We start from the raw sequence: 24,850 nt of genomic DNA, 5'->3' as shown, positions 1-24,850 counted from the left end.
ACGCATAAGTATATAAATTAACTTGTCACAAACCCAATGGATTTAACACTCAGAGCACTCTGATGTACTCTGCAAGCTCAGGAGGCAATTTCTTTCTCAATTTGAAGCTCTAATGAGGATACGAGCCCTGTGTGCAGTGCCACTCTCCATGTGGGGAATTGTGGGGCCTAATGCCACTGGCCTCGCCCACCTAAAAAGGGTCTCAGTAACCTCATTTCTGCAGGAGGCTGGCTACCTGCTTCTAGATCCTCAGGGCGGCTCTCTTTAGCTCTGCCTCAGTCTGGAGCCACGCCTGCCTCCCAGGCACACACAGCTCCTTGCACGGGCACTGCTGCAGCAGTGGGAGCACGCCACCAGGAGAGCTAGCCACCTGCAGCACTGTCTGGCCTGGGACACTTACCACATCGCATGCATGTAAGTTGGCGGGAGTCGGGGGCTGCTGACAGGGGTGCAGTTGTATGACCTCATGATCCTTTCTGCCAGTAAAAAGTTTCGAAACAGACTCGCCACCAGTAGGTCCTGTCTGAAGAGCTTTTGGAAGAGATCTGAGTAGATAAATGATAAAAAAAAGTCTTCAGGGACCACTGCCCAGCACTTACAGCCAAACCCACATATTTACTTCCATCAAAAATTGAACATGCACAATTCCCACTGGACACACAGATACATACATATAGACACACTGACGGAGACACACACATATACACACATATCCACATGAACACACATCCACATAATCACACACACAAGCATACATGTTCATATATACACATGCAGACATATATGTGAACAAATGCCAAAAATACAAAGCAACCAATAGCAAAATATAGAAGCAAGGCCTACAAGAGGGATTCTGGCTTCGCCAACGCTCATGCAAAAAGCCTCGCTCCCTGCCACCACTGTAGGCACTGACACCTGGCCACTCATTCCAGCCACACAGGGACCTCCTTAGGCTCTGGCCTTTGGCTACATCACTGCCCCTGCCCCCTCCCCAGCTCTTCTCCTCTGTCTGTCAGCCTTCTCTCCCCACACCCGGGCAGTGGCCAGGCAGCCTCACCGCGGGGGAGCACGTTCCACGCGATGGTGTCTGTAATTGCTGTGAAGATCCAGTTGAGCTCACCCAGAGGAGTCCTCCTGTCATTCAGCCGGCCAGGGATCCTAGAAAGGATGGTGCACTTTATTAGTGCTGTCAAGGTAATTAAAAGGGTTTGTGCAAAGGAGGAGAGGGAGGTTAGAGGCTCAGAGCAGAGGCAGCAGGGGCCAGAGGTTCCACCCTAGAAAGTCAGCCTCCACCTTCCTCTTCCTTCCCCTCCACATCTACACAGGGAGCCTCTTCAGGTGCCTCTGGATGGAGACCCAGCTGGCCACACCCAGTTCCACTGAGTCCCTGTTCCCAAGGGTGATCCTGTGGCACTTTGCTAAGAGAGGTATGTATCATGTTTCACAATTCCCCTTCATGGCCTCCTCTCTGTGGCTCCAACTCTGACAACCCGAGAGTGTGGAGGAAGGAAGTCCTGCCCCCACATAACAGGGCTGAGCACAGGGCCTGAGCTCAGCAAAACCTGCTTCCAGGGAGCTTACAGTTCAACAGGAAGGACTGATGAGCATGCAAACATGGGCTTGTGACAGGTCACACTGTGCGCACAGCAGAGACACACCACACAGATGAGAGAGGAGGCCCCGAGGATGCTGTGTTCTAAGGGAGGTCGGGGAGGCCTGTTGAAAGCTGACCTTGGAAAGAGACCTGCCTCCTAGGAGATGGTGTGGCCCTGAGATGTCTCAGGAAGAATGCATCTGGCAGAGGTGACCATGAACGTGGGGCACTCAGAGTGGTTTCTTGCTGCTTCACAGCAACTTAATTTTACCCTGTGGGAAGCATTTTAATTTTATCTGACCGGAAGCTCTTTCTCCCAGAAGGAAAATGTTCACAGTAATTTGGTTGAGAGACTCGAGTGTAATTCCTGCCACTTATAAGACTGAACAGATCAACAGCTCCCATCACAGTCACCCATTTGGTGGCACTGTCTGCTAGAGTGACACTCAGGGAGGTTGAGCCTCAGACATGGGGAGCAGGTCAAGCAGATGACATGATTCTGCAGCACATGTGCCCTCTCGTTCCCCTGAAGGCCTTTTCACTTTTTGCATCTTCAAGAAGGCTTAGTGATAGGGCAAGAAAAGTGAGATGAAGAAACGAGTATTATTCTCCAGGGCTGAACTGCTGCCCAAGTGGACAGCTTTCAAGCTTGAGAGGAAGTGCCCACACGCAGGCAGATGCAGGCTCCCGCAAGGAGCTTCAGACAGCGGCCCTAAGGCTGGCTGCAGCTTGGATGGTGCCAAGATTCCAATTGGCTGGGCAGGGTTAGGAGAGACCCACCACTCACTAGGAAGTCCAGGGCCTTGCAGACTGCCTGTCAACAGCCCTCCACATGGGAGGGTGGGGCTGAGAGCCACAGATGAAAGAGCTTGTCCACTCTCCAGCAAGGAAGCTGATGCAGCTCCGCCACATGGGCTAGGCTAGGGCATGCTACCCTGCACAAGGACAAGGCACTTCTCAAGGCACAGACAGCTGGGGCACTTCTCCAGAGGTCAGCCAGACCTGGAGTGCTTGCCCATGTCTGGGTGATGAAAAGGAAGGGGTATGGGACACCCCAGGGCGGGTGAGGAGACCTAAGACAGTCACTTGTGTCCTGGGTCTGCAGACGAGAAACATACGCTAAAAACCTTAATAAACAGACGAGACTGTCCATAATGTTCAGGATGAACACTGCCCCTTTCTCAGCTTCAGGCCTGCTGGGTGCACCCTCTTCCTCAAAGCGACATGGGTGAAGATGTCTGGTTGCGAGGCCAGAGCTCACGTGGGATCACATCAATGCAGAGTGTGCCAGGAGTGAGGATCACTTATCTCGAGTACCTTCTCTCGGCCTGCTGGGCGTTCCTGAGACTGCCCTGCTGCTGCGTCAGCTCCAAGTCCTGGGTTCCCAGACCCCGCTCAGGCTCAGTAGATTCCAGCAGGGCACAGTGAGAGCAGTTCCACCACAGTCCCCATTTATCACACAGAACGCAGATCAGAAGTCAGACAGGGGCAGGTCGGGTGCAGTGGCAACCCAGAAGCCTGTTTTGAGCTCGGTAGAGGCACCACAGTCCACAGCGCAGTTTGACTACAAACATGAGATGCCACCACCACACGGCACAAGGGCCCGTCTTCACCTTCCCCTGGGCAGCTTCCAGCCTCTGCCCAGGTGGTAAGAAGGGACAGAGTTGATGTGGATCAACTGCCAGGGAGTGGCAACCAACTGTTAAAAGGTCCTTAGTGGATATTTGAACAACATGAGGAAATGCACACATCCCAACAATAAGCAAAGAGATGAGTCCACCCTGGAGGGGCAAGACAACGGGAAGGGTGAGCCGCAGCTACAGTGGTAGAAAGGCCCTTCCTGTCCTTGCATTTGTGTGGTGTCTACACTTACCCACGATGACTGGCCCCCTGTGAACCAGAGGCACAAATAAGACTCTGATCCCCTGCCTGCTCAACCTTGGCCCTGTGAGGTTTAGGGGCCCAATGCAGCAAGCAGCTGGTGGGAAGCAGGACAGCACCATCGGGGGGAGTGCAGGGGCTGTCAGAATCAGACAGACCATCTGACTCCTGTCCATTTCCAAACCTGGACAAACACCGGCTCACAGGAGCCCCAGTCCTTGAATCAAATAACACTGATACACACCTGGCTGACTTCTGGGGCCTGTCTCTGCTGAAAGCGACTGCATTTTGAGCAGAGGACCTGTCTACAGACCACCTGCCACGGTACCCTCACTGGACAGTTAGGCCATTGAGAAGAGAGGCTGGCTGAGGGTCAGTGTGCAATTAGTGGTGTTTTTAAAAATGTTAATCCTGTGACAATCGCTGGTGGAGAAATGAAGAGCTAGGCACTCACATGAGGTCCTGAAAGGTCCACCCGGCTCACCCCAGTTCTCCGTGAGGTACAGGCCGGCCATGGCTGGCTGGTGGTGGCATCTCTGCATGCACGCACACACATGGGTGCTTCCTGGAACGATGGAAGGGGTTGGGCCCTTCCCTTGCTCTTGTGTCACTGAGAAGAGACTCACCACAGAAACCATCTGGGGTTTCCTTTCTGTACCTGAGACCCCTGGAGCGAGACCTGGAGAGAGCCAGGCAGCTGGAGCACAGCCCCAAAGACCACACTGCACCAAAGCTCCCCTAACCCGAGAACCTCATGGATGACAAAGTGACTCTAAGATTAACCAGCAGTGCTCAAGGACAGATTTCTACGTGGAAGTGGGAGGAGCTGTGGCTCAGGGACACATCACTTGACGACAAGATGAGAAAAGCTGAACTCCAGTCCCAGCTGTGCTGTGGCTGGGAAACTTCTCATCCTGTGCCTCTGCTGAGTCACGAAGGCTAACCTTATGTGACACACAGGGACTAAAATAAAATGGGTCCCACTTCCTCGGCAGACACAGCCACCAGCCAGGAAGCCTCCCCCGGCACCACCGCGCCGCACAAGGGCCCGTCTTCACCTTCCCCCGGGCAGCTTCCAGCCTCTGCCCAGGATCCACCTGCCTCAACTTCGACACCAGGGCTGGCGCTGCCACCCGGCTCTGCTGCGCACCGACACGCTTCAGCGCCCACACTCCCATGGGCATGATGGCCAAGGGCACGAGGCCAGCTCTGAAATGCCCACTTGGCATTTTTCCGATTAAGCCCCTTTCTTCTCCCTAACACTTCCTGATGGCCACAAGTTTGCTGTCCACTCTTGGCCTTGCGCAGTCCCTTCTCCATGAGTTGGATCCTGCTCCGTCATTAGCCACCGTCATTAGGCTAGGAGACTGAATGACATCTGTTCAATGCCTGGCTGCCCAGCTTTCTATCTCCCTTTGACTTCTCCTGGTCAGTTGGGCTTCCTGCTCATCACCTCCATGTCCCCTTGGGTTCCTAGTCTCACTGTGGAGCTTTCCTCTGGACTCTCAACAGGCCCTGTCAGCTCCTGCTGCACCCCAAGCAGGACTTCACCACCCCTGCCCATCTCATGGCCACTGCACATTGTCCCTGCAACCCCTATGCATGCAGACACCAGCAGGGCTCCCAGGTCTTGCTTCAGGCCCCGCCTGCCTTCCCATCCCCCTCATGGCCACCTCTTGCTTCAAGCTCTCCCCCTGTGATGTCATTCCTTCCCCTAGATGCTGGTAGCCTTTTTCTGTCCACTGCAACAGCCTCCCTCAGTTACAATGGAGTGCCAAGGACCTGGAGAACCATGGCTGCAGGCAGGACACATGCATACGGGCTGTGGCCTGGACTCCACGGGGCTCCACAAGCCGACTTGAACTCAGAGACTGAGCCCGGGGCCAACCCAACTTTGACACCGATAGACAGGGGCTTGAGTCTGGGACCCTGGGTCGGCTGTCTGACCTCCCCGAGGCTCTGGGCCTTCTGGGCATCAGCAGTTACATCTGCCTCTGCCAGGACTGATGTGTGCCAGGTGCCACCCACCTGCTCAATCCCACAGCTTCCCTTCACCCCACATGGGCTCCACGAGGGTGCCCTTAGCGCTAGACACAAGTGGAGGACGACCCAGCACAGCCAGCCTCCCCAGCATGACTGCAGACCGGGGAAGGCCACACTGTGGGATGTGGGGCTCGGCAGGGGCAGGCACAGAGGGCCCTCTGGCCTTCGTGAACCTGAAGCTCCTTGTGAGCTTGTTCTCAACTGCTCCGCCTCCTCCGAGGCTAGGTGGTTCCTCTCTGCCCTGCTCCTGACTCGGACTCGGCCGCCACTGAGCTCTGGCAGCTGTCCTCACACCTGTGCTGCCCCTCAGCCTGATTCCAATGCCCACCCTACCGGCCTTTTGAACTCTCCCACCCGCTGGCCTTGTGACTTGGGACATGCTGTTCACCCAGCACTGTGGGCCCACCTTGGACCTGTTGCTGGGCAGCCAGGTGACCCCTCCCAGGACATGTGGAGAGGTGTTCCTGTGCTCGTGTTCCTTCACAGCTCGAATCTGACAGGATTAACACCAAGCTCAACACTGGCACCAGCACCGTCACCTTGTTGCTGTAAGTCCCTGCTCCACAGTCTCTTCTCAGAGGCTCAGAATGTTGGAGACCCACTCAGTGGTGTCTTCTCAGTCCTCAACCAAACAGCTCAGCCTTCCTGCAGGAACCCGTCAGCCAGCCTGAGAAACTCCCTACCTTGGGGACCTTCGAGCTCTATTAATGCCTCGAAGGGTCCTCTATCCATGGCTGCAGGGGCTTGCAATTATTTTTTGCTGCCTCTACTTGAAGACTCATTCAGGACAAAAGGGAGCACAACTCCCCGGCTGAAGGAGTATAGGCTGAGCGTCCCCATCGTCAGGCCTGATGGGTGAAGGCTTCTGTCCAACAGACTAGAACAGAAACTGCCTGTGTGGCCTCTGAACTCTCGATAACCAGCTGGCGGGATGTGAGAACTTGCAAAATGTGTTCCAGCTGCCCGCCTTGGGCTCCCCCAGCCTTCACTCGGACACACACCCTGCTCTGAGGCTCCATGCGTTTGCTTGTGCTGTTCTTGTCAGCTGGGGCAGCCTCCAGTCGCAGAGCTGAGCCCAAAGCCCTGGGGAGCCTCAGAGACATGCAGACCTGGCCAGGAAGCCCCCACTAAGCCCCTGCTCACATCCCCTTCTCTCTCAGCACTGCTCCGACAGGCCCACTTTCTGTGTAACACGGTAATACATTCCCAGGGGCAACGACTTTCTTTCCTCGATATATATCAATCTCCCTGTAGTTTTTGGCAGAGTGCTAAAGCACACTGCATAATCTAAACAGCCCACAAATCTGAGTCACGTTACTTCTACTTAAAAAACAACTGCTCCCACTCATGCCGACGGCTCTCCATCGCCCCACGAAGATAATCTCAACTAACTCCATGGCAGGGTGGAGGCTCAGGATGCCGCCCAGGCCCTTAGTGGGAAGTAGGGTGGAGTGTGGCCCTCCAGTTGTGCGGGCTCAGGGTCTCTCTCAGCTCGTGGCAAGGTCGGGCTCTTCTCTGGGCAGCCACCCCAGGTCTGCAGGGGCCAGCATCCCTCCTGGCCGTGTACAGGTGCTACTTACTGCTTGATAACCCTGCACCCTACAGTCCAGCAGCAGTTCCTGGAGCGCTGGCTAGCACAGGTGACAATGGAAGAGCAGCAGGCCCCACATTCACTCTCCTCATATTACCTCCTGCCTCTCCCCATCGCCTCTTCCTCCTGGTGCAGAACGTTCTAGCACCAACCAAACGTGCCTGTGCTGACTTCCTCCTCAGCAGGACAGATTCGCCTGGTATCTTCTCCTATCCCGCCCAGGCCCATGAGGCTGCTCTCCCTCCTCTGCTGTTCCCAGAGTGGGGTAGCATCTCTGTCTTGATGACACCTGTCCAGGCCACATCTTCACCGGGGCTGGGAGCTCTGTGAGGGCAAGGGCTATGCCATTCCCCAGCTCAGCACAGAAGTACCTGCAGGAGGGTGCCCATGTGCATCTGATGGCCCAGTGCTGGAATCCCACTGAAGGAACACAGGCCAGGTGTCAACACAAGGCTCAGTGAAAAACTATGGTTGCTAGCAAAATGCCCAAGTGGAAATAAAAAGAAACTAAGAAGATGAGAGAAACAGCACAGGTTCCATCATCTGAGAGACGCTAGATGCATCTTGGTGATCATCCCTCTAGGTATTTCTGTGTAAAAATTGAATAACTTGAAATGCACTGAAATAATTCACTTTACAAAGAAGTGGTGCATTTTTGTTAAAAACACCTACGGATACACTTAGAACAGTCTGGAAAGGTATGCAACAGAGTATTAACAAAAATTGCCTTGGCAGGGCAGATATCATTCATGATTTTTAATCCTTTTTTCGTGTCTACATCTAATAATGCATCTGCTAAAAACACAGCCCTTGTAAAATGAAGAAAAATAAAACTTTTTCTTTTTTTAAATAAGAGGGAGGCTAGAGCAAGTACTTCAGCAAGGAAGGACATTCCAGAAGGGGGCTGCTTTCCACATCGGTGGCCTGGATCGAGTTCACTTGCAGTAGGGTGCACCTTCTCTTTGCTGGATGGAAGTGACTTGAGGAAGCAACGGTGCAGGACAACGGGCGGTTCAGTCCCTTCACACGAGTCCCTACCGTGAAATGCTGCCCGACAAGGAGCATGTGGAGGTAAGCCTAGCAACAATGTCTTTTAAAAGCAATTCTTAGAAATGTAGGTCAGCACATGGTCAGCTCTCCAGTAGGCAAAAGTTCTCTGTCCCAGGCAGTGACTCAGCCTGCGGGACTGAACTGAGGGGAACGAGGGGCTCACAGAGCTGTTGTGGGAACCCGCGACCGCATGTGTGTAGAGCGGTCCAAGTACACAGGCTCTCCATCAGTGCATGCTGCCTTGAACCACATGTACAAAACACGCACATGTATTTTCTCAATTGACGCAAAAATGCCACTCCATGGGGAAAGAAAACTTGAAGGCTGGAACTAATGCACCAGACAACAAATTTGTGAGATGTATGAAAATCTTTTTTAAGCTAATATTCTCCTCGGCCAAATGCAGACACACACCTATGATATTCGTTTCAGAATCTCCTTACTTAAAATGGCATACAATCAAACCATCTTTAATGTCACCTGAACCTTTTATTCCCAGTGCTAGGGCCAAACACAGGGCCTCGTATGTGACAGGCAAGTGCTATGCCACTAAGCAACAACCCTAGCCTTATTTGAATTTTGAGACAGGGCCTCACCAAGTTGCTGAGGCTGGCCTTGAACTTGCGAACTTCCTGCCTCAGCCTCCTGAGTTGCTACGATTATAGGCAAGTGCCACCACCCTGGCTATCACCTGAACTTACATATAGTGCTAATATGCTAGCCACTCACAGATGTCAGAGTCACATCCAAGTGTAAACAAAACCCATGTTTACGAATTGTAACACTTGATATCAGTCAGAATGTTCTGTGATTTTAAAGCCAGAGGAGTTTCTGGGCCCATTGGGCTGCAGAATGTGCCTGAGCAGTGTGCGGAGCAGGGCAAGGGAGGCCTGGGGAGAGGCCCAGAGGGCGTGGAGTCATATTTGTTCAACACACAGGGGCCCGGCTGTGGTTTCCAAGGCTGCTCCCACAGACACTCAAGTGTAGCCCCTGAGCAACAGGCAAGGTCTGGGGCGTGTGGTTCCAGGGTCCCTTGCGTTTCAGTGACAGCTGACCACTGTGGACCGGTGACTCTGTGTTCTTGCCGGCGTGCAGAACAACAAGAAAGGCTGCCGGTGCTGCAGGGCTGTGCAGTCGGCCTCCCTCCCCTCTGTGCACACAGAGAGACAGCCCAGGACAGAGAACAACGGTTTCTGTCGGTTTCTGGCCAGCATCTCACACACCCTGGGGCCAATCTTCCTCTTCTTCTTCTTTTAATATTTTTTAGTTGAAGATGGACACAACATCTTTATTTTTTATGTAGTGCTGAGGATCAAATCTAAGCTCCTCACATGTGCAAGGCAAGCATTCTACCACTGAACTACAACCCCAGCCTGAATCTTCCTCTTCTAGGGCACTAGTCCCACCATGAAGATCCCACTCTTAAGACCTCACTGAGCCATCTCCAAAGGGCCCACCTCTGAAGCCCAGCATGCAGGGCATCAGGGCTTCAGCATACGAAGCCCAGGCACATAATCCAGTCTGCAACACACAGGGTGCCACAGACACACAGCAGGGCGTCTGCAAAGGATGCCCGTGTAGGCCCAGCCAGACAGCAGTGCCAAAAACCCAAAGAAAGACAAAACCTCAAAACAGTGAAAGAAAGAAGTACAAGTAATTTTCAAAGGAACATGCACTAGTGTAGATCTGGTCACGAGACCAAATGCACACCAGTAAATTAACTTGGAAAAATTTAATATAAAACACTTTAAGTTGACAAGGGAGATCTACTAAGGGGGATGACAGGCATGGCATCAGTAGTAGGGAGCACACTCCCTCTAGGGGGATGATTCGTAGGGAAGAGATGCACTAGTACAGGCCCGGCCCAGCTGAGGTCAGAGCTTGGGGAGGCGTGGCTGTCCCCAGCGGCAGAGAAGGCCATCAGTAAGTGGACCTCAGCAATGTACCAAAGAGTAACACATCAGGACCCTGTGGGGTGAGCCATAGGGATATAACATTTCAATATCAAAGACATAATGTGGCACATCAAGAGAAGGAAGGAGAATAGCACACCATTGTCTCAGCTGCAGGGAAGCACTAACTTCTCCACATCGGCTCAGGATGAACACTCCTGCAAAGCCAGCAGGTGGGAGCGTCCTCAATCTGACACCCGTGGGAAAAAAAAAAAAAAAAACCTCAGCCCATGTTCCACTTAAGGACACAGCACAACACATTCCCCTCAAGTGATCCTTGAGATCAGAGCTTAGCACCAGTCTTATTGCTGTTATTTAACAAGGCACCAGAGGCATCTGGTGGCACCACAAATAAAGAAAAAGAAATTAAAGACATAAAAGTTGGAAGGAAAGAAGGAAAACTGTGTATTTGCAGATGACATAATTATACCCATACACGATCTCAAGGAACCTACAAAACAGCTATCAGAACCAATATGTGAGTTCAGCAAGTTTAGAGGAAATGAAATCAGTATGCAAAAATCAATCACATTTCTATATACTGTTCTTAAACAGCAACAAAACCTGAATATTAAGTTAAGATTTTAAGATTGCAAGATGTGTACAGTTGTAACCACAAAGCACCAGGACACCTAAATCAGCATGTGGTGATCAGGGAAGAGGATCACACTTGCCCCTTATGGAAGCACAGTGGATAATGTCAGTTAGACTGGGGACTCTGGAATCAGGCAGGGCAGGACGGAACACACCAAGGCTGAAATGAAGGCTGGACTGGAGCCCTGGGTTTGATTCTGGGACTTGCACCCGGTATTTGCACAACTCCACGTTTTTCAAGCATGGTTCCTTCATCTGTGAAACGTCAGCAAGGACACTTTACTGGATTAGGTAAGTGGGATGGGTGTGTGAAGCACAGTGGCTAGCAAGATCAACCACAGCACTTAGTACTAACCCAAAGAAGGGCCGGGGAAAGGGCATGTGCAGACAGAGCAAGGGGATCAACAGGGTGCACACGTGCCATGCCTCCAGGTTCCACAGGTGCCTGCAGCACCTCAAACTCCAAGCCCCAAATGCAACAGACAACATGGCAAGAGGAAGGCTTATCCCAGAAGGAACATGTGACATGGGTGACTTCCGTGGTAAGTCACTCGCCTGGGCTCCCTGTTCCCCCCTGCTGACCACACCCCAGTCAGAATCAGCAAAGCAGCCTTGGGAGAGTGATGGCATGGCTGTGGCAGGCAGTGCCTCAGAACCCACTTGAACAACCCCTCCACCCAAATGAACACCCCACTTCACAATTACCACAGCAGGAGATGCCCCACAGCATTGGCTGAGTTGACACGACGACAAAAAGAAAAAAAACAAAGGAAGGACAAACAAAAGAAAAGAGGAAGGAAGAAAGAAAAAGAAGACAACAACAAGATTAGAGAACACTGCTGAGACAGATTTAAAATCTTTAAATATCTGTATTATGTTCATGGAAAACAAGGTGAGTACCCTTGAGACAATACTTGCCCCAAGTTGATCCACAGATTCTGCAGGACCCCAGTCAGAACCTCAGCAAGAGGTTTACGTACGATCAATAAGCTGATGGGAAATGTGAGAGGCTAGGAGAGTCAAAGCCACTTCACAGGGGACAGTCTACAGCACAGCTACTGAGACCAAGAGAGGGCGGCACTGCCTGAGGACACACAACCAATCAGCAGAGAACGGGTCCAGGGAGCTACAGCATCAAACGGCCTCCACCTGTGGTACCCAGCTGTCTCTTCCACACGTGGTGCTGGGACAGTTCAATACCCACATGGAAAAAGATGGCCTCTGACTTACTGCGTACTGCACACAGAATAACTTGGATGATCACAAACTTCAACGTAAAATAAACTCTAAAAGTTACACAAACATACAGGAGAAGTCTCTACGGCTCTGGGTGGAGCAGGCAAAGATTTCTTAGGTGGGACACAGAAAGTACAAATTGGAAAAGAAAAAAACTGCTAAGTCAGACTTCATCAAAATGAAAAGCTCCCATTCTTCAAATGACTGCTTTGAGGAAGCACAAGGCATAGGCTGGGCAAAAATGCTCAACAATCCCCAGATATAAGATCATGTCCAAAACACAAGGACACTCGAAGACAGTACAACTTTAAAACTGGCAAGAGACTTGAGCATACATTTTCCCCCCTAGAAAAAGCTTTATTTTCATTGGGTCCAGGCTTGGGTGGGGCTCACGGTGGTTAAAAAGCTGCCTAAGGGTTGGAGGGAAAGGCTCAGGCCACAGCCCTGATGCCAGGAGATGCAAAGGAGGCCCAGAAAAGGCCACTGCATTCCAGGGCCTCTAGTTGTGCTTCAGGGTGAGTCTTTCAAAGAGAGACTCGCCCAGGCCAGCCTGGGGGCTTGCCAGACAGTGGAGGTTAGTCAAGTGGTCTCCCATCTTCTTGAAAAGCTTCACCTCCTCATCAAGGAAGTGGTTCTCCAGAAAGTCACAGAAATGTGGGTCTGTGCTAGTAAAACCCAAGGCATGAAGACCCTAAATGGCTTGGTTCAGTCAGGTTCTTCTCCAGGGCCAAGGCAGCTTCCATGGTGTGCGGGGTGTTGCGCCCCTCATCTGAGAAGGTTTCAGCATGCTCTGGAACAGGGCGCAGCCATTGCACTAGTTTTGCATCTTCAGGAGACGCTCAGAGGCTTCATGCTTTTCCTTGGCCAACTCGTGGAAGAAGTGTCTCAGGTCCTCCAGAGCCACATGGTCATGGTTGAAATAGCCCAGGGAGAGGCAGGTGTAGGAGGCAGGCAGATGCAGACTGACCAGGCAGGTGATGGCAGCCTCCACCTCAGTGGAATGATTCTGACGAAGCTGGGAGGTCATGGTTGGTTGTCAGTTAGGAGCTAACCACAAAAATCGGAGTTGGCTGGTCCTGGAAGCAGGAGATGGGTGAGAAGATGGTCCTGGCGATTGCAAATGGAGATCAGACTGGAAGTAAGTTGGAAACTGGAAGAAAAGGGAGTCCCCAGGTGTGTTCTGTCCAAACACTGTTGGAAGCAAGAGACAGAACCATGGAACGTCTGAGCGTGGAGGTTCGAGCATGCATTTTATAAAGAATATAAACTAATGGCCAGTAGCAAGGGAAAGCCTGCTTACCAAATGCAAATCACAGGATGCCTGCAGCTGCGACTCACCTCAGAGTCAGCAGGCCAGGAGTTCACACACATGCAGCCCAGGGGCATGTGCACCTCGGAGGATGGTACCACACTCTGGGAAAAATGTGGGATCTCTAATCATGAAACCAATCTTGCTCCATGACCCAGGGTTGCACACTAAGGTGCTAACCCAGAGGAAGTGGATACACGAGGCCGCAGTGTGTCATATTTGTAGCAGCTGTTGGTAAAACCCAAACAACCAAAACGTCCAGCCACAGTAAACCGCAGGGGCTGCAGCTCGACTTGTGAGGAAGATGAAGAGCCACACCACCATGGGGCGCTGCAAGGGCTCCCCAGGGCAGAGGCAGCACAAAGAGCGGCCTACAGCTTTCTATTTGTGCAGGGCTCGAAGAGCTAACCCTAACATACTAGAGAAAGGCCTGGGCATGGGATCAGGAGAGGGATTGTGGGGTGTGGCCCAGAGACACAAGGGACCTATTGTGACAGCAGCAGAGGTTCCATGGTACATAATCTGCCACACCATATCAAGCCATACGTAAAGGGGTTATTTTATCAAATGTCCTTTAATGTTGATTTAAAAACATAAAAACAACTGAAGGGGAAACTGTGGCATTTTGAAACAAATAAAAACAGTGTTTCACCAGCAGACCTGCAGTATGGGTTAAAAACAAACAAGCAAACAAACAAACCAGTACCCTCAGATGGAAGTTGAGTTACAGGAAGGAATGAACAACAGATGAGAATGTGGGAGGTAACCCAACATTAACTCTGGGGAGTAGAAATAACATTCATGGGCACAAAAGTATACAGGACATAAGATGAGAAGAATTGCACAGAAGTCAGGAGTCGAGTAAATGGAACTGGGGCTCAAAGTCCTTGTGCTGCGTGGATGTTTCCAGATGCTAATTCAACACAGACCCAGAGGGCTCTCGAGGCCAAACCCAGCCAGCATCATGTGCTCCATAAGGGCTGTGGGCCAGGAGAGGTTCTGTATTCTTAAAGGGCTGTGGGTCTCCAACTTCCCTTCCTAGGACCCAGAGAGACTCTGTTGCACCTGTGTCACCCCTCAGCCTCGACAAGCCTGGCTTTCCCAGGGGATATGGTCAGATAGCAGAGACACCAGACTCCATGCGCAAGCAGGCCACTGCCCAATTCTGGTTCTCCACCTCCCAGAGTCAGGTCCTCTGGGTTCTCCTGGTGGCCATGCATCCAACAGAAGGGAGGCTCCCCTCCTCATGCCAGGTATTCTGCCCACACCCAGACGGCCTCTCTTTCACCACATCCACATGGAATCTGCCCCTTGAGACTAGTCATGCCTTCCCTTGTGAGAACCTTCCTGATGTGTCCCGAGCCCAATGTAACCTTTCTCCCTGTGAACATCCCAAGCCCTACCACAGACCCCTGGTTAGGAGGTGCTACATCCACCCTTCACCCAGGGCTGAGATGGGATGGAGTCACTCAGTCCTGTGCTGGGATCCTCCAAGCTGAAGGAGACAAAAGTAGCACGTATGTTGGAACGCACTATGCTGTGCTGCGCAGATCCCTTTTGATGACGAGGGCCAGGATTTGGGTAGCACTGTGAGGGAAATGGCAGCTCTCTGTGCTGTGTGCAGGCACGTGTGCAGCCGCTGTACTTCCTGCTCTCTCTTGGAGACCCATCCGCAGTTCCAAGCCGGCACCGAGCCTCCTCCACACTCACCAATTGGGACAAACCCTGAGTGCCTTGCTGGGCATGTATTGAGCTCAGAGGGATCCTGGTGCACCTCGACCTTAGAGGCATGCCAGGGAAGAAGCATTGATACTAGCACCACTCACTCACCTCCAGGGTGATGCCACAGGTGATGGTGGGCACAGTTCATGGGGCCTGGGGAGACCCTTTGCTCTGCTCAGCTCTGTGCTTCCAGGCTTGGGCCAGTGGCTGGCTTGGTCTCTGCTCTGCTGTCTCTTGGGCTTCTGTTTCCCCACTTCACCTGTCAATTAGCCTCCAGTGCCTCATTATTCAACTGGTCAGTGACTGGCAAACGCTAACGAGTTACTGATTTTTCACCTTCAAGCGGCCAATATAATATATTCATGTTGCAATGAATGGTACATTTTGAGTCAAGGCTATATCTTTGGATAGTTTTCCTTTCAAACTGAATCCATACTACAAGTCTGACTTGAATGCAGAGTAAATTCTCACCTCGGCCCCAGCCTGTGCAGTGGGCCCGTGTCTCTGCATACAGGCCCCCACCTGTCCACAGAGCCCACACGCCTGTCCACGGTGTATACTCCAAGCAGGGAACGGTGTGGCTCCGCCACCCACCTGTAGGTGGTCCTCACTGTGACTGCTCAGGCCACACACCTGCTGTACACCTCAATCTCCCCAGTTTTAAGAGGCAGATGACAAGAGCAGCACCCTTGAAGGGCCTTGTGAGGATGAGAAGAGGGGACACAGCTAAAGCCTGGCACAGAAGGTGCTCCTACCAAGGTACAAATCCGCTTATGGTTTCAAAGCCAGAATAGAGCCCCACCTGGGCAGGGGCTTGGAGCCCAGCAGCCCTGTGGCCTATGAGCAGCAGCTGTTCTACTCTAGATGCTGGACTGTCGGCCCCTGATAATGCGCGTTTATACAATCGATGCTGATCGTGAATGATTTTTGTATGCTTTGAGGCTTCAGTGATCAGAATACTAACTAAGGGCTTTATGGAATGGGCTCAGCACCCTCGGTCCCCAGAGATTTCCAGGACCCCATGTTTCCAGCACTGTGTAAGCCCTTCATTGCCATCTGAGGGCTGAAGAATGTTCCCTAATTTCTAAGCATGGATCTCACTGCCACACTCTCAAAGGACACGGAATATAAATAAGCAGTGTAGCAGAACAGACTTATTCATCAGGCAGCTAGGTGAGCACAGATAATGAGAAAAGGGGGGCGGCTCAAGGAAGGCTGGCCCTGATTCATTTCCACCAGAGACAGACGCTTCCCAGCTTCAAAGACTGCCAGACAATCACACAGACACACACACACCTGTCACATCTTGGCTATTAACAAAACACCGTGCATGTCTGAGAGCAGTGACAAAGGCTAGGAAGGGCTTGCATCTGGGATCCTGGGGAACCTTCACCTGGAACAGCTTTAGGGAAGCAGCCATTGGAACAGACCACAGCTACTGCAGAGCCACCTGCAGGGTCTGAAGCAGGGGGCTCTTCTGAGTCGGGGTGCAGGAGAGTCCTGGGCCCAAGTCTGACATGGATGTGCCAAAGCCAAGCTGCAAGTACCTTGGCAGTTTCCTCACATGGCCCAGGGCCACAGGCACATGTCCTTTATCCACATGACCTTGTCCTGTGCTCCCAAAGACATCCTTCTCACTGTCCACCCATAGTGTGCCCAGGATTTGAGGCCAGAGCATTTTGGAATTGGAGCCTTGGCCATGTGTTGGCATTTTGCTGCCCTTCAGGGCGTGCAGCAGATGACCACATGGCAAGGGGCCTTCCTGGGAAGCCTTGGCGCTGTCCCTTGGCACTGAACCAACCCAGGGCCTTGCACCAGTGCAGGTCACCCAGCCAAGGTCTTGGCCTTGGCCACCAGCAGGAGTCTGAAGCAGGGAGCTCTTCCTCTTCTCCAGTGACCAAAGGAGAAGGTTACAGTGTGCCTGCAGCTGGACACCTGCGTGCTGTGAAGACGAGAGGAGGCCAAGTGGCCAAGATCATGGCTGGGTGCCCTGCACTGGTGTGATGAAGTTGTTCTTAAAGCGCTCCACACAGGGAGCTGAATGAAGGAATAAAACCATATGCAAAACTAAGCATTCAGAGTCCTTAAAAAGTTGGCAGAAATCAGGAATGCAAGTGGAGCCCAGCTAGCACCTCACTCACGCTCTGCACAACACACAGCGTCCCAACAAGCACGCACCCCACGCCTCTGCACCACACCTCAGCCCACATGGACACCACACTAGGGTCCCTGGGGCTCTTCGGATGCTGTGCTGTTTTGGGGGGATCCTCCCACATGGGTAGAGCTTGGGATTTTGTTCAGAATAACGAACAGCTAAAGAATAAGGAAGTGAGCAGAAGAGCCAATTTCTGTTTGTTCCTGTACCTGCAACTGAAAGTATCTCGGTTACCAGTTAACCCACACCCACATAGGCTTCCATGCTCTGCACATGAAAACCACACCAGGCCGGACAGAGAGAGTGGCACCATGCCACCACCCTAGGAGTCAAGCTGATAGGTGGATGCCTTCTCTGTTCCAAGGCAGATGCGACGCACACAGCCGGAAGCTCCTCTCTTGGAAAGTAGGCCAGGAAGCGGAGACATAGCAACATCACCCAACCAATTACACAAACCTTTCCCAGCAAACCTCCTGGACAGCTTCACCAACATCACGCAAATGTTTTTATTCAAATCTCAACTATTCAAAAATTTATATGTTTTGAAATATAATATGGTTCTTGAAACATTAACTACATATAAATTAAAAAAAAAACAAAACAAAAAAAAAAACACTCATGCGCCTCTGTTCCCACTTGGTTCCGTCTGGCAGTGAGGAAGGTAACTGGGGTGACTATGAGTCTCTGGACTCACCGTGGGAAGGACTACCCTGTCACTTCCACCCCGACTGTCACTGGATGGGAGATGACTCCAGAGAAGGCCGGCCTCCTGCTGGCTCTGAGTGGGGACAGTCTTGGATGCTCCCAGTGTGAACCCTGAGTCTGGGAGGACCTACTCTGAACCAGCTGTAGTAACAGTCCACCTGAGGAGAAGCCAGCATCCATTTTCTGACTAATTCATTTTAGGAAATTTTCTTAAAAGACGAAAGCATTTTTCCCTCCAAACACCTTCTACTTGTCAGATGAGGCCCTGGGAGCTGGCTGGGCCAGCGGACATCACACTGTGACACCAGGGGGCTGGGCCCAGGGCTGCTAGAGAGCTGCAGCCCAGCGGAGCACCCTCATGCTCCCAGCTCTGGGAGGAGCCTGTGTTCTGGGTGCCACTTTCAGGGAAGGATCTGGGGCATTGTGCCAGGGCCTGTCACCCAGTGGCACATTGGTGACAAGTACATTCTGTCACGTGCCAGGAGACCCGTCCTGAGCACAATGGCCCAGCACTCTGCCTAGTGGGACCTGCTGCCTGGACCACTGGTGGGGTAGACATGCGAGCAGGAGCCCAGCTGGCTGTCCAGAGGACCTCCTTGAAGGGCACAGCTGGAGAGCAGCCTGCCTGGCACCACGTCTGTGAGTCCCCTGTGCCCACCCTTTCTATCTGAGCTCCATTTCCCCTACCCTCTTACATCTGACAGCAGCATTTGCTACAGTTTGGACGTGGGTTAAGTGTGTCCCCCAAACCTTCCTGTGTAAAAAATCTGATCTCCATTGTGAGGTATTAATTAAGAGGGAGGAAACTTAAAGGCATTTAAAGTTGAGACCTTTGGGAAGTGATTAGAATTTGATAGGGTCATAAGGGTGGAGCCCTGATAAAGTTTGGTTGTAAAGTGTCCCCCAAAGCTCCTGTCCCTACATGAGTCTTCAGAGGGGGAGTGAATGGACTATGAGAGCTGCAGCCTAGTCGGTCCACCCTAGTTTGAATGGACTGGCTGGCGGTAACTGGGCAGCTGGGGTGTGGCTGGGGGAGGTGGGTCACCTGCAAGGGGAGCACTGCCCTGGGCCCTTCCCCTCTCCCTGCTTCCTGACTCCCCCGTGAGCTGAGCAGCTTTCCTCTGCCCCTCCCCTCGCCTCAGGCCCAGAGCCGTGGAGTGGGCCGGCCATGGACTGAGGCCGGGCCCCAGATAAACCTTCCTTCCTCCAAGTAGTTCTTTTCAGGTATTTTCGTCACTGCAATGCAAAAGCTGACTGAAACAAGCTGCTGTGATTGAACCCTGGTGGCTGTGTAAGAAGTCAGACAGATACACACACACAAGACCCTCTCTGCCTTGGGAGTCTGCCAGCAAGGTCATTACCAGATGTGGCCCCTTAATCTCACACCTCCAGAGTGGTGAGTCAATGTAAGACTCGTTTCTGTAACTTGCCCAGTCTGTGGAACAGAAAAAGGGGCCACCACAGGATTCAAACCTCTATGTGAATTAAAACACAAGATCACAACATGAAAGCCCGAGTCTGACCTGGTCTCTGCTGTGTGCAGCCACAGGCCATGGGCAGCTCAGCTGTGCCTGCCACACACAGTAGGGAGGCTCGCAGCCCACAGCCGAGGCCAGCTCCACGCTGTAGGAGCATCGCTCATGTGCACAAAGCACTGCTGAGATCAAAGTACGCAGCCAGGCCCTGCTGGAGGACTTGGACCAGGAACAAGGACCACACCTGTGGGGAGGAGGGAGACCCAGATGGCAAGAGGCCCCATGGGGTTTGTAGAATGCTGGTTGCTGTGGGAGCTGCACTGCACCAAGAGGTAGACGGACCTGGTCTTGAGTCCCTGAGGCAGTGAACCATGAATCAGACTTGGAGCTGCAGGTTGTGGAAAAAGTGTTGGGATTCCTAACTGATTGTGCAATGGCTTTCCAAGTGGCTCCGCCTGACCTGACATGTAGGTCAACGTCATCAGTCTGTGTGCTCTGGTGGTGCGGAGCAGAGAAGAGGAGATGGCATCAAGGCAGGCCTAGCAGGTGGCAAGCTGCGGAGTTCACCAGAACCAAGATGAACATATTCTGAGACGACATCTCCAGAAAATAATAATAATGCAGGTGAAAATAATGTGACACTTATTCTAGGAAATGTTCTCTGAACAGGAAACTCCCAGCAGCAAGAGAAGGGGACGTCCAACAGCAGTGGGCTGTGCGGGCTGCTAGGCTTTCTGATTCAAAATCACATCTAATAACTGAAAATCTTCCTTCTTATGAGACCATAACATAAGTGGAAAAAATCTCAAAGTTTATAAAATGAGAGCATTTTATTTTACATGGAGACATCTTGCAAATGACTTGTGCATCCGCTCAGAAACTGATCTAGCAGTTGTGGCTGGGCAGCTTCTGGAGCTATACATCTGGATTTCTCCTGGTGCAGAATAATTCCCAAGTACGGAATCAGTCATGGCATAAAAATATAAACATAATTCAACCACTCACAATTTAACCTCTGCCGAGCCACAAGGGAGAGCAGCAACATGGGATTTCCAGCTACAGATGCTGACTTGTGTCCATTTCGTCTGACTCAATTCAATGGTGAACACGCCTGCTGAACGGTATCAGGAGAGCAGAGTGCAGGCCTGCTCCCAGCAACCTGGCTTCAGAAGTGACTCACAGTGAAGACTGGGGTTCTAAGTGTCTCAACAAGCTTTTAAAACAGCAAACCTCTCTGAACCCAGAACTGTTTTTCAATTTCACAAGTGCACTTCGATACCCACTTTTCCAAAGTCCCAATGGGAACATTCAGCTGGAGGAGAATGAGCAGATGTATGAGGAACATGTTTCTCCTTTGGCCTCTGAAATCTGAAGGACTTCAGAAATGTGAGGTGACATCACAACTGTAGATTATTTTGCATACTATATTTTTCTAAAAACACTAAGTCAGAACAAAAATTATTTAGAGTCCTTCAATGCTGCTCCTCGCTCCTCCCTCTCCTTTTTCCAAGTTCCATTTTGCTGCCCAGAGTAAACTACATGTGTTTTTTTTTTTTTTTTCTGTTTTGATTTTATGGTGCTGGGGATTGAGCCCAGGGCCTCGCACATCAAATATCCACTCTGACACTGACCAAATACCAGCCCCCGCGTGGACCTAGTTGTGCCTTTTGTAACATGCACATTTGCATGCAGTTTGTGTCATTTGGAAAATGCATCCTACCAGGTTATTTTTTGCTTAAGGGCATAAGAGACTGCCTGTGTGAGCACAAGTGCAGTTCCTGCATTCCTGCCACCAGAGCTGCGAGCATGCCACTGTGGGAAGGCAGTGTGACCGAGGGCCTCCTGTGTGAATTGTTTTCCACACACAAGGCCAGCGCTATTCCAGGGAGAACTTCAGCCAACGCTTGCTTTTCTGACCTAATGTGGTAAGCTCAGGCCTCAGCCACTGCCACATACAATTCCATGACTGGGGCCCTGGAAACAGCCCTCTGGCAGATCAACTCCAGAGCACAAGGGTTCACTCAACTCCCCATTTTTTCCACACTGTCCAGGAGCTAAAAGCACATAAAAGCAAATAAATGCAGGTCAAGTTTAGCATCGGATGTACTATTTCAGATCCTAAGAGGTCAAACAGGAGATGGATGCACTGCTCGAGGAACCTGGGAAGCCTGTGGGCATGTGCACAACATGGTGCTTCGTGTGGGACACCCTGGCCAGCTTCTGGAACCTTCTGAAATCAGTCTGTTCCAAACAGTAAAACGGGCAGGGGGTGGGAAAGTTACAGAACATCAAAGGGCAAGTTTAAGTTTGAGGAAATAGGTCAAAGCGGAGCTCTGAGCCGGCTGCTCTGGGAAAGCGGAGGTGACCTGTCTTCTGCGTTGGCTTAGAGTTTGGAGGTTCTTTTTAAAGTTCAAAAGAATTCGGCTTTTTATTATTTTCTTCTAATATGGCCTCATGTGTAGCAACCTCCTACACTGAGCATAACCCACACAATCTCAGAGAACAAATGGATGTTCCCACACGAAAGGGCAAGATGGCGAGTAAGGAGGTCAGGCCGGGCTAGAAGAGAGGAACATGGAGAGGGTCTTCCAACGAGGTTAACTTCCCGATTGACAAAAGTTGGACACAAGCAGGGACCCAATCAGACAGACACTTCTGTACTTGTACTCCTAAGTGTGGGATCCAATAGAAAAATTAGAAAAGATGCAGAGAGGACACCAATGAATAATAGCGAGGAGAGCGTGGACAGGAGGAGATAGGAAAGGAGGAAATTCCAGGGACCATAAAAAGAACAGGCCAAAACATCCCCCACTGGAATCTCAGCTCTGGGGCCCTTCTCTTCAGAGAAGTCTGTTACTGTGGCTTTTACAATAAACCTGTTGCTTGCTATCTTTGTGTCCTGTTCTTCAACTCTTTGCTGAGTAGAGACAATGAACCCAGCACTCCTAGATGGTAGCACCCACAGGGTAGAAAGCGCTCCAGGAACCAAGAGTCGAGAAAGGCAGCGAGCCAACCACAAGGGCTTCACAATCTACTCACTTTTCTATCAAGTCCAGTGTGACTCCAGGCACCAGGCTGACACATTTCTGCATGCAAAACCTGTAGAAAAAGGAAAGAGTGTGAGAGGCATGAATGGAAAATCTCAGGTGCACCATGGCCTTCAGCAGCAGGGGGTTGAAGGCGGGTGGGCACGGCCATGGTAAACAAGCCAGCCCAGCTTCCTTCCTTCCCAAGGCTTCCGGGCTTTTAGACAGAAGAAAGCCTCACTGCCAAAGCGGTGCGCTGTCAGCAGGAAGGCACTGTCTGCAGTCCATGAAGCCTGTCCCTGGAGAGGAGCTCTGAGATGCAGCAGGAACTAAATACGGCAGGATTCGACTAGACTTCCATTTTTTCCCTTAAGAAAGTGAGCTGGGGAGAGTCCTGGAGAAACGAACAAATAACCTCAAGGGACATAAAGGAAGCCAGGGGAAGACAAGCAAACACAAATCCAATTACATCTTTTTAATCACACGAAATCCTAGGTGTCAGGGCCTAGACTTCCTGCCTGCACGCAAACCCCGTCCTCAGGAGCTAGTGCAGAACCAGCAAAGCTTTGTCTCATTTGTGTGTGCTGATAGGAGGCAGGAAACCATCTTTCTTTCCTCCTGCCAGGGCACTGGCACAGAGCAGGAAAGAATCGATGGAAACGTCACACAAAGGCAACTTAATGTTTTTAGCACAAGAAATATGAAATGCTTGATTTATCTAGGTTTAAAATTAAGAATAAGTAACCCCTTTCAAAAACTGAGGGTCCCCGACTTATGAGAGTCCAACTTGCAATCTCCTGACTTCGTGACAACATGAGGGCAACAATGCAAGGGTAACAACTGAGGGCAGAAGCTGCACTTTGCGTTCTGATCTCTCCGGAGGGGGAAACAACCAACACTCGGCAGAGTATACTGGCCACACGGCTAAGAGGATGCTCGGGGGCCAGCTGTATTACCTGTGTTTGTCCGCTTGACCATGCTTTGAACTTACAGTGGCTTATTGGGACATTTACAAAATGCACTCCCATGTCTCACTTGTGGACAGTGGGCCCAGGAGAAGGCCAGGACAGGACCAGGCCACAATCAGGGTAGAATTGGAAGTTACCCTTTATAGAAGTGAGAGGACTGGGAGTATACAGACAGCAGTGGGATGAGAGGGCAGAGAAACAAAGAGGAGCAGAAAGACTCAGAACCAGAAAAATAAGACACAGTCATGCAGTGTTTGCTGGGCAAATGATGCCTCCTCTGTCCACTCTCTTGAATGAGACTGCCCAGGAACCCCGGGAACAATGCCTGGCCATGTACTCTGCTCAAGAAGCAAGGCCTGGTTGGCCTGGAGAGAGGTTGTGGCTGCAGCATTCAGTGGGTTACTATTCAAAGAACAAAAGAAGTCAACGCGAAAGCTGTGCTTTCCCGGTGGCAGGTAGCAGACACCTCCTGTGAGCATACAGTCATGGCCGTGATGCTCCATCAGCCGATCAGTACTGTGCAGTCCCTTCTGCTGACTTTCAGAGGGTTCTGCTTGGCCCACTTCCAGGTGCCTTTGCAGCCTCACAGCCAGGGTAGACACACACGGCCCCCACAGTGGCTTTGTGGAGCACAAGATCTCATGGTGGATAAACACGATCCACAGGAAATGCAATCTCAGGCCTGAGCCCTACACAAACCATGCTACTTTGTCGTCTGTCTTTTCATCCATAATGTATTTATCGATTGGGATTTCTAGAGTCCAGTAATGACAGAATCATTTGTATCACACTAATCCTTTTGCCAATAACAATAATGAATTCTGGACAAAATATAAAAAACAACCATTTGAAAATGCCAAAGAACAAACAAACACAGGTAGAACCTGGAAGTGCTGTGACCCTTACAAAGAGGATCTCTCTAGATGAGTCACCCCAGCAGACACTGCGACTCAGGGGCAGCAGGCTGGCTGGGCCAAGGAGCTGGAGGTCAGGAGTTCAGGCTGCCAGGAAATTATAGGGAATAACTTTAGAAAGGAAGGAGCCAAAACACAAGCTTTCTGCAAGGCCTTGGCTGACTCCCAAACCCACGCAGGACAAGACTCCAACGATTCTACAGCAGACAGCGGGGAAGCTGAAAATGTGGGCGAAGATTTCAGGATCTCCTGCCTCTCAGAAGAAAGGGAGGGAGATCAAGTCCTGCCGGGTTAGAAGGCCTTTCCATGGACACACGAAGGGATCAACCCTTAGTTACAAGCCACGTACAGGGTTAAGAGCTGAACATCAAACTAAGAGTGCAGCTGAAGGGAGCAGCTCTGCGAGCAAGCCTCTGCAAAACCAGCTCATCTCCTGAAAGCCCGAGTCCAGCCCTGGGACCAGACCTCTGCAGGTTTACCTCCTGCAGGTGCAGAGCTCAGAGAAGAGAGCACAACCGAGAGCCTGTGATGCCTGGTTTCAGACAGCATGCTATCAGAAACCAACGGAAAAAACAGTTTGTACAAGTGGATTCACAGGTGGCCACATTTCAGAACTGGCAGATGAAGACCTTTTA

General features: G+C 51.4%; 1 protein-coding gene across 1 annotated transcript in view; it reads right to left on the bottom strand.

Annotated features, from left to right (window-relative positions):
- Rptor (regulatory associated protein of MTOR complex 1) overlaps positions 1 to 24,850 on the bottom strand; it is a 332,581-nt gene that overhangs the window by 105,973 nt on the left and 201,758 nt on the right. Inside the window, exons 8-10 of the mRNA XM_071604063.1 lie at positions 22,347 to 22,406; positions 1,058 to 1,158; positions 401 to 545 (exon numbers count right to left, since the gene is read on the bottom strand). Coding sequence (XP_071460164.1) covers positions 401 to 545; positions 1,058 to 1,158; positions 22,347 to 22,406 — 306 coding nt within the window. The remainder of the gene's footprint in view (positions 1 to 400; positions 546 to 1,057; positions 1,159 to 22,346; positions 22,407 to 24,850) is intronic.

This window comes from Marmota flaviventris, chromosome 17 (assembly GCF_047511675.1).
Source record: "Marmota flaviventris isolate mMarFla1 chromosome 17, mMarFla1.hap1, whole genome shotgun sequence".
Taxonomy (NCBI): Eukaryota; Metazoa; Chordata; class Mammalia; order Rodentia; family Sciuridae; genus Marmota; species Marmota flaviventris.
The sequence above is the reverse complement of the archived record's forward strand: the minus strand, read 5'-3'. Positions and strand labels throughout refer to the sequence as shown.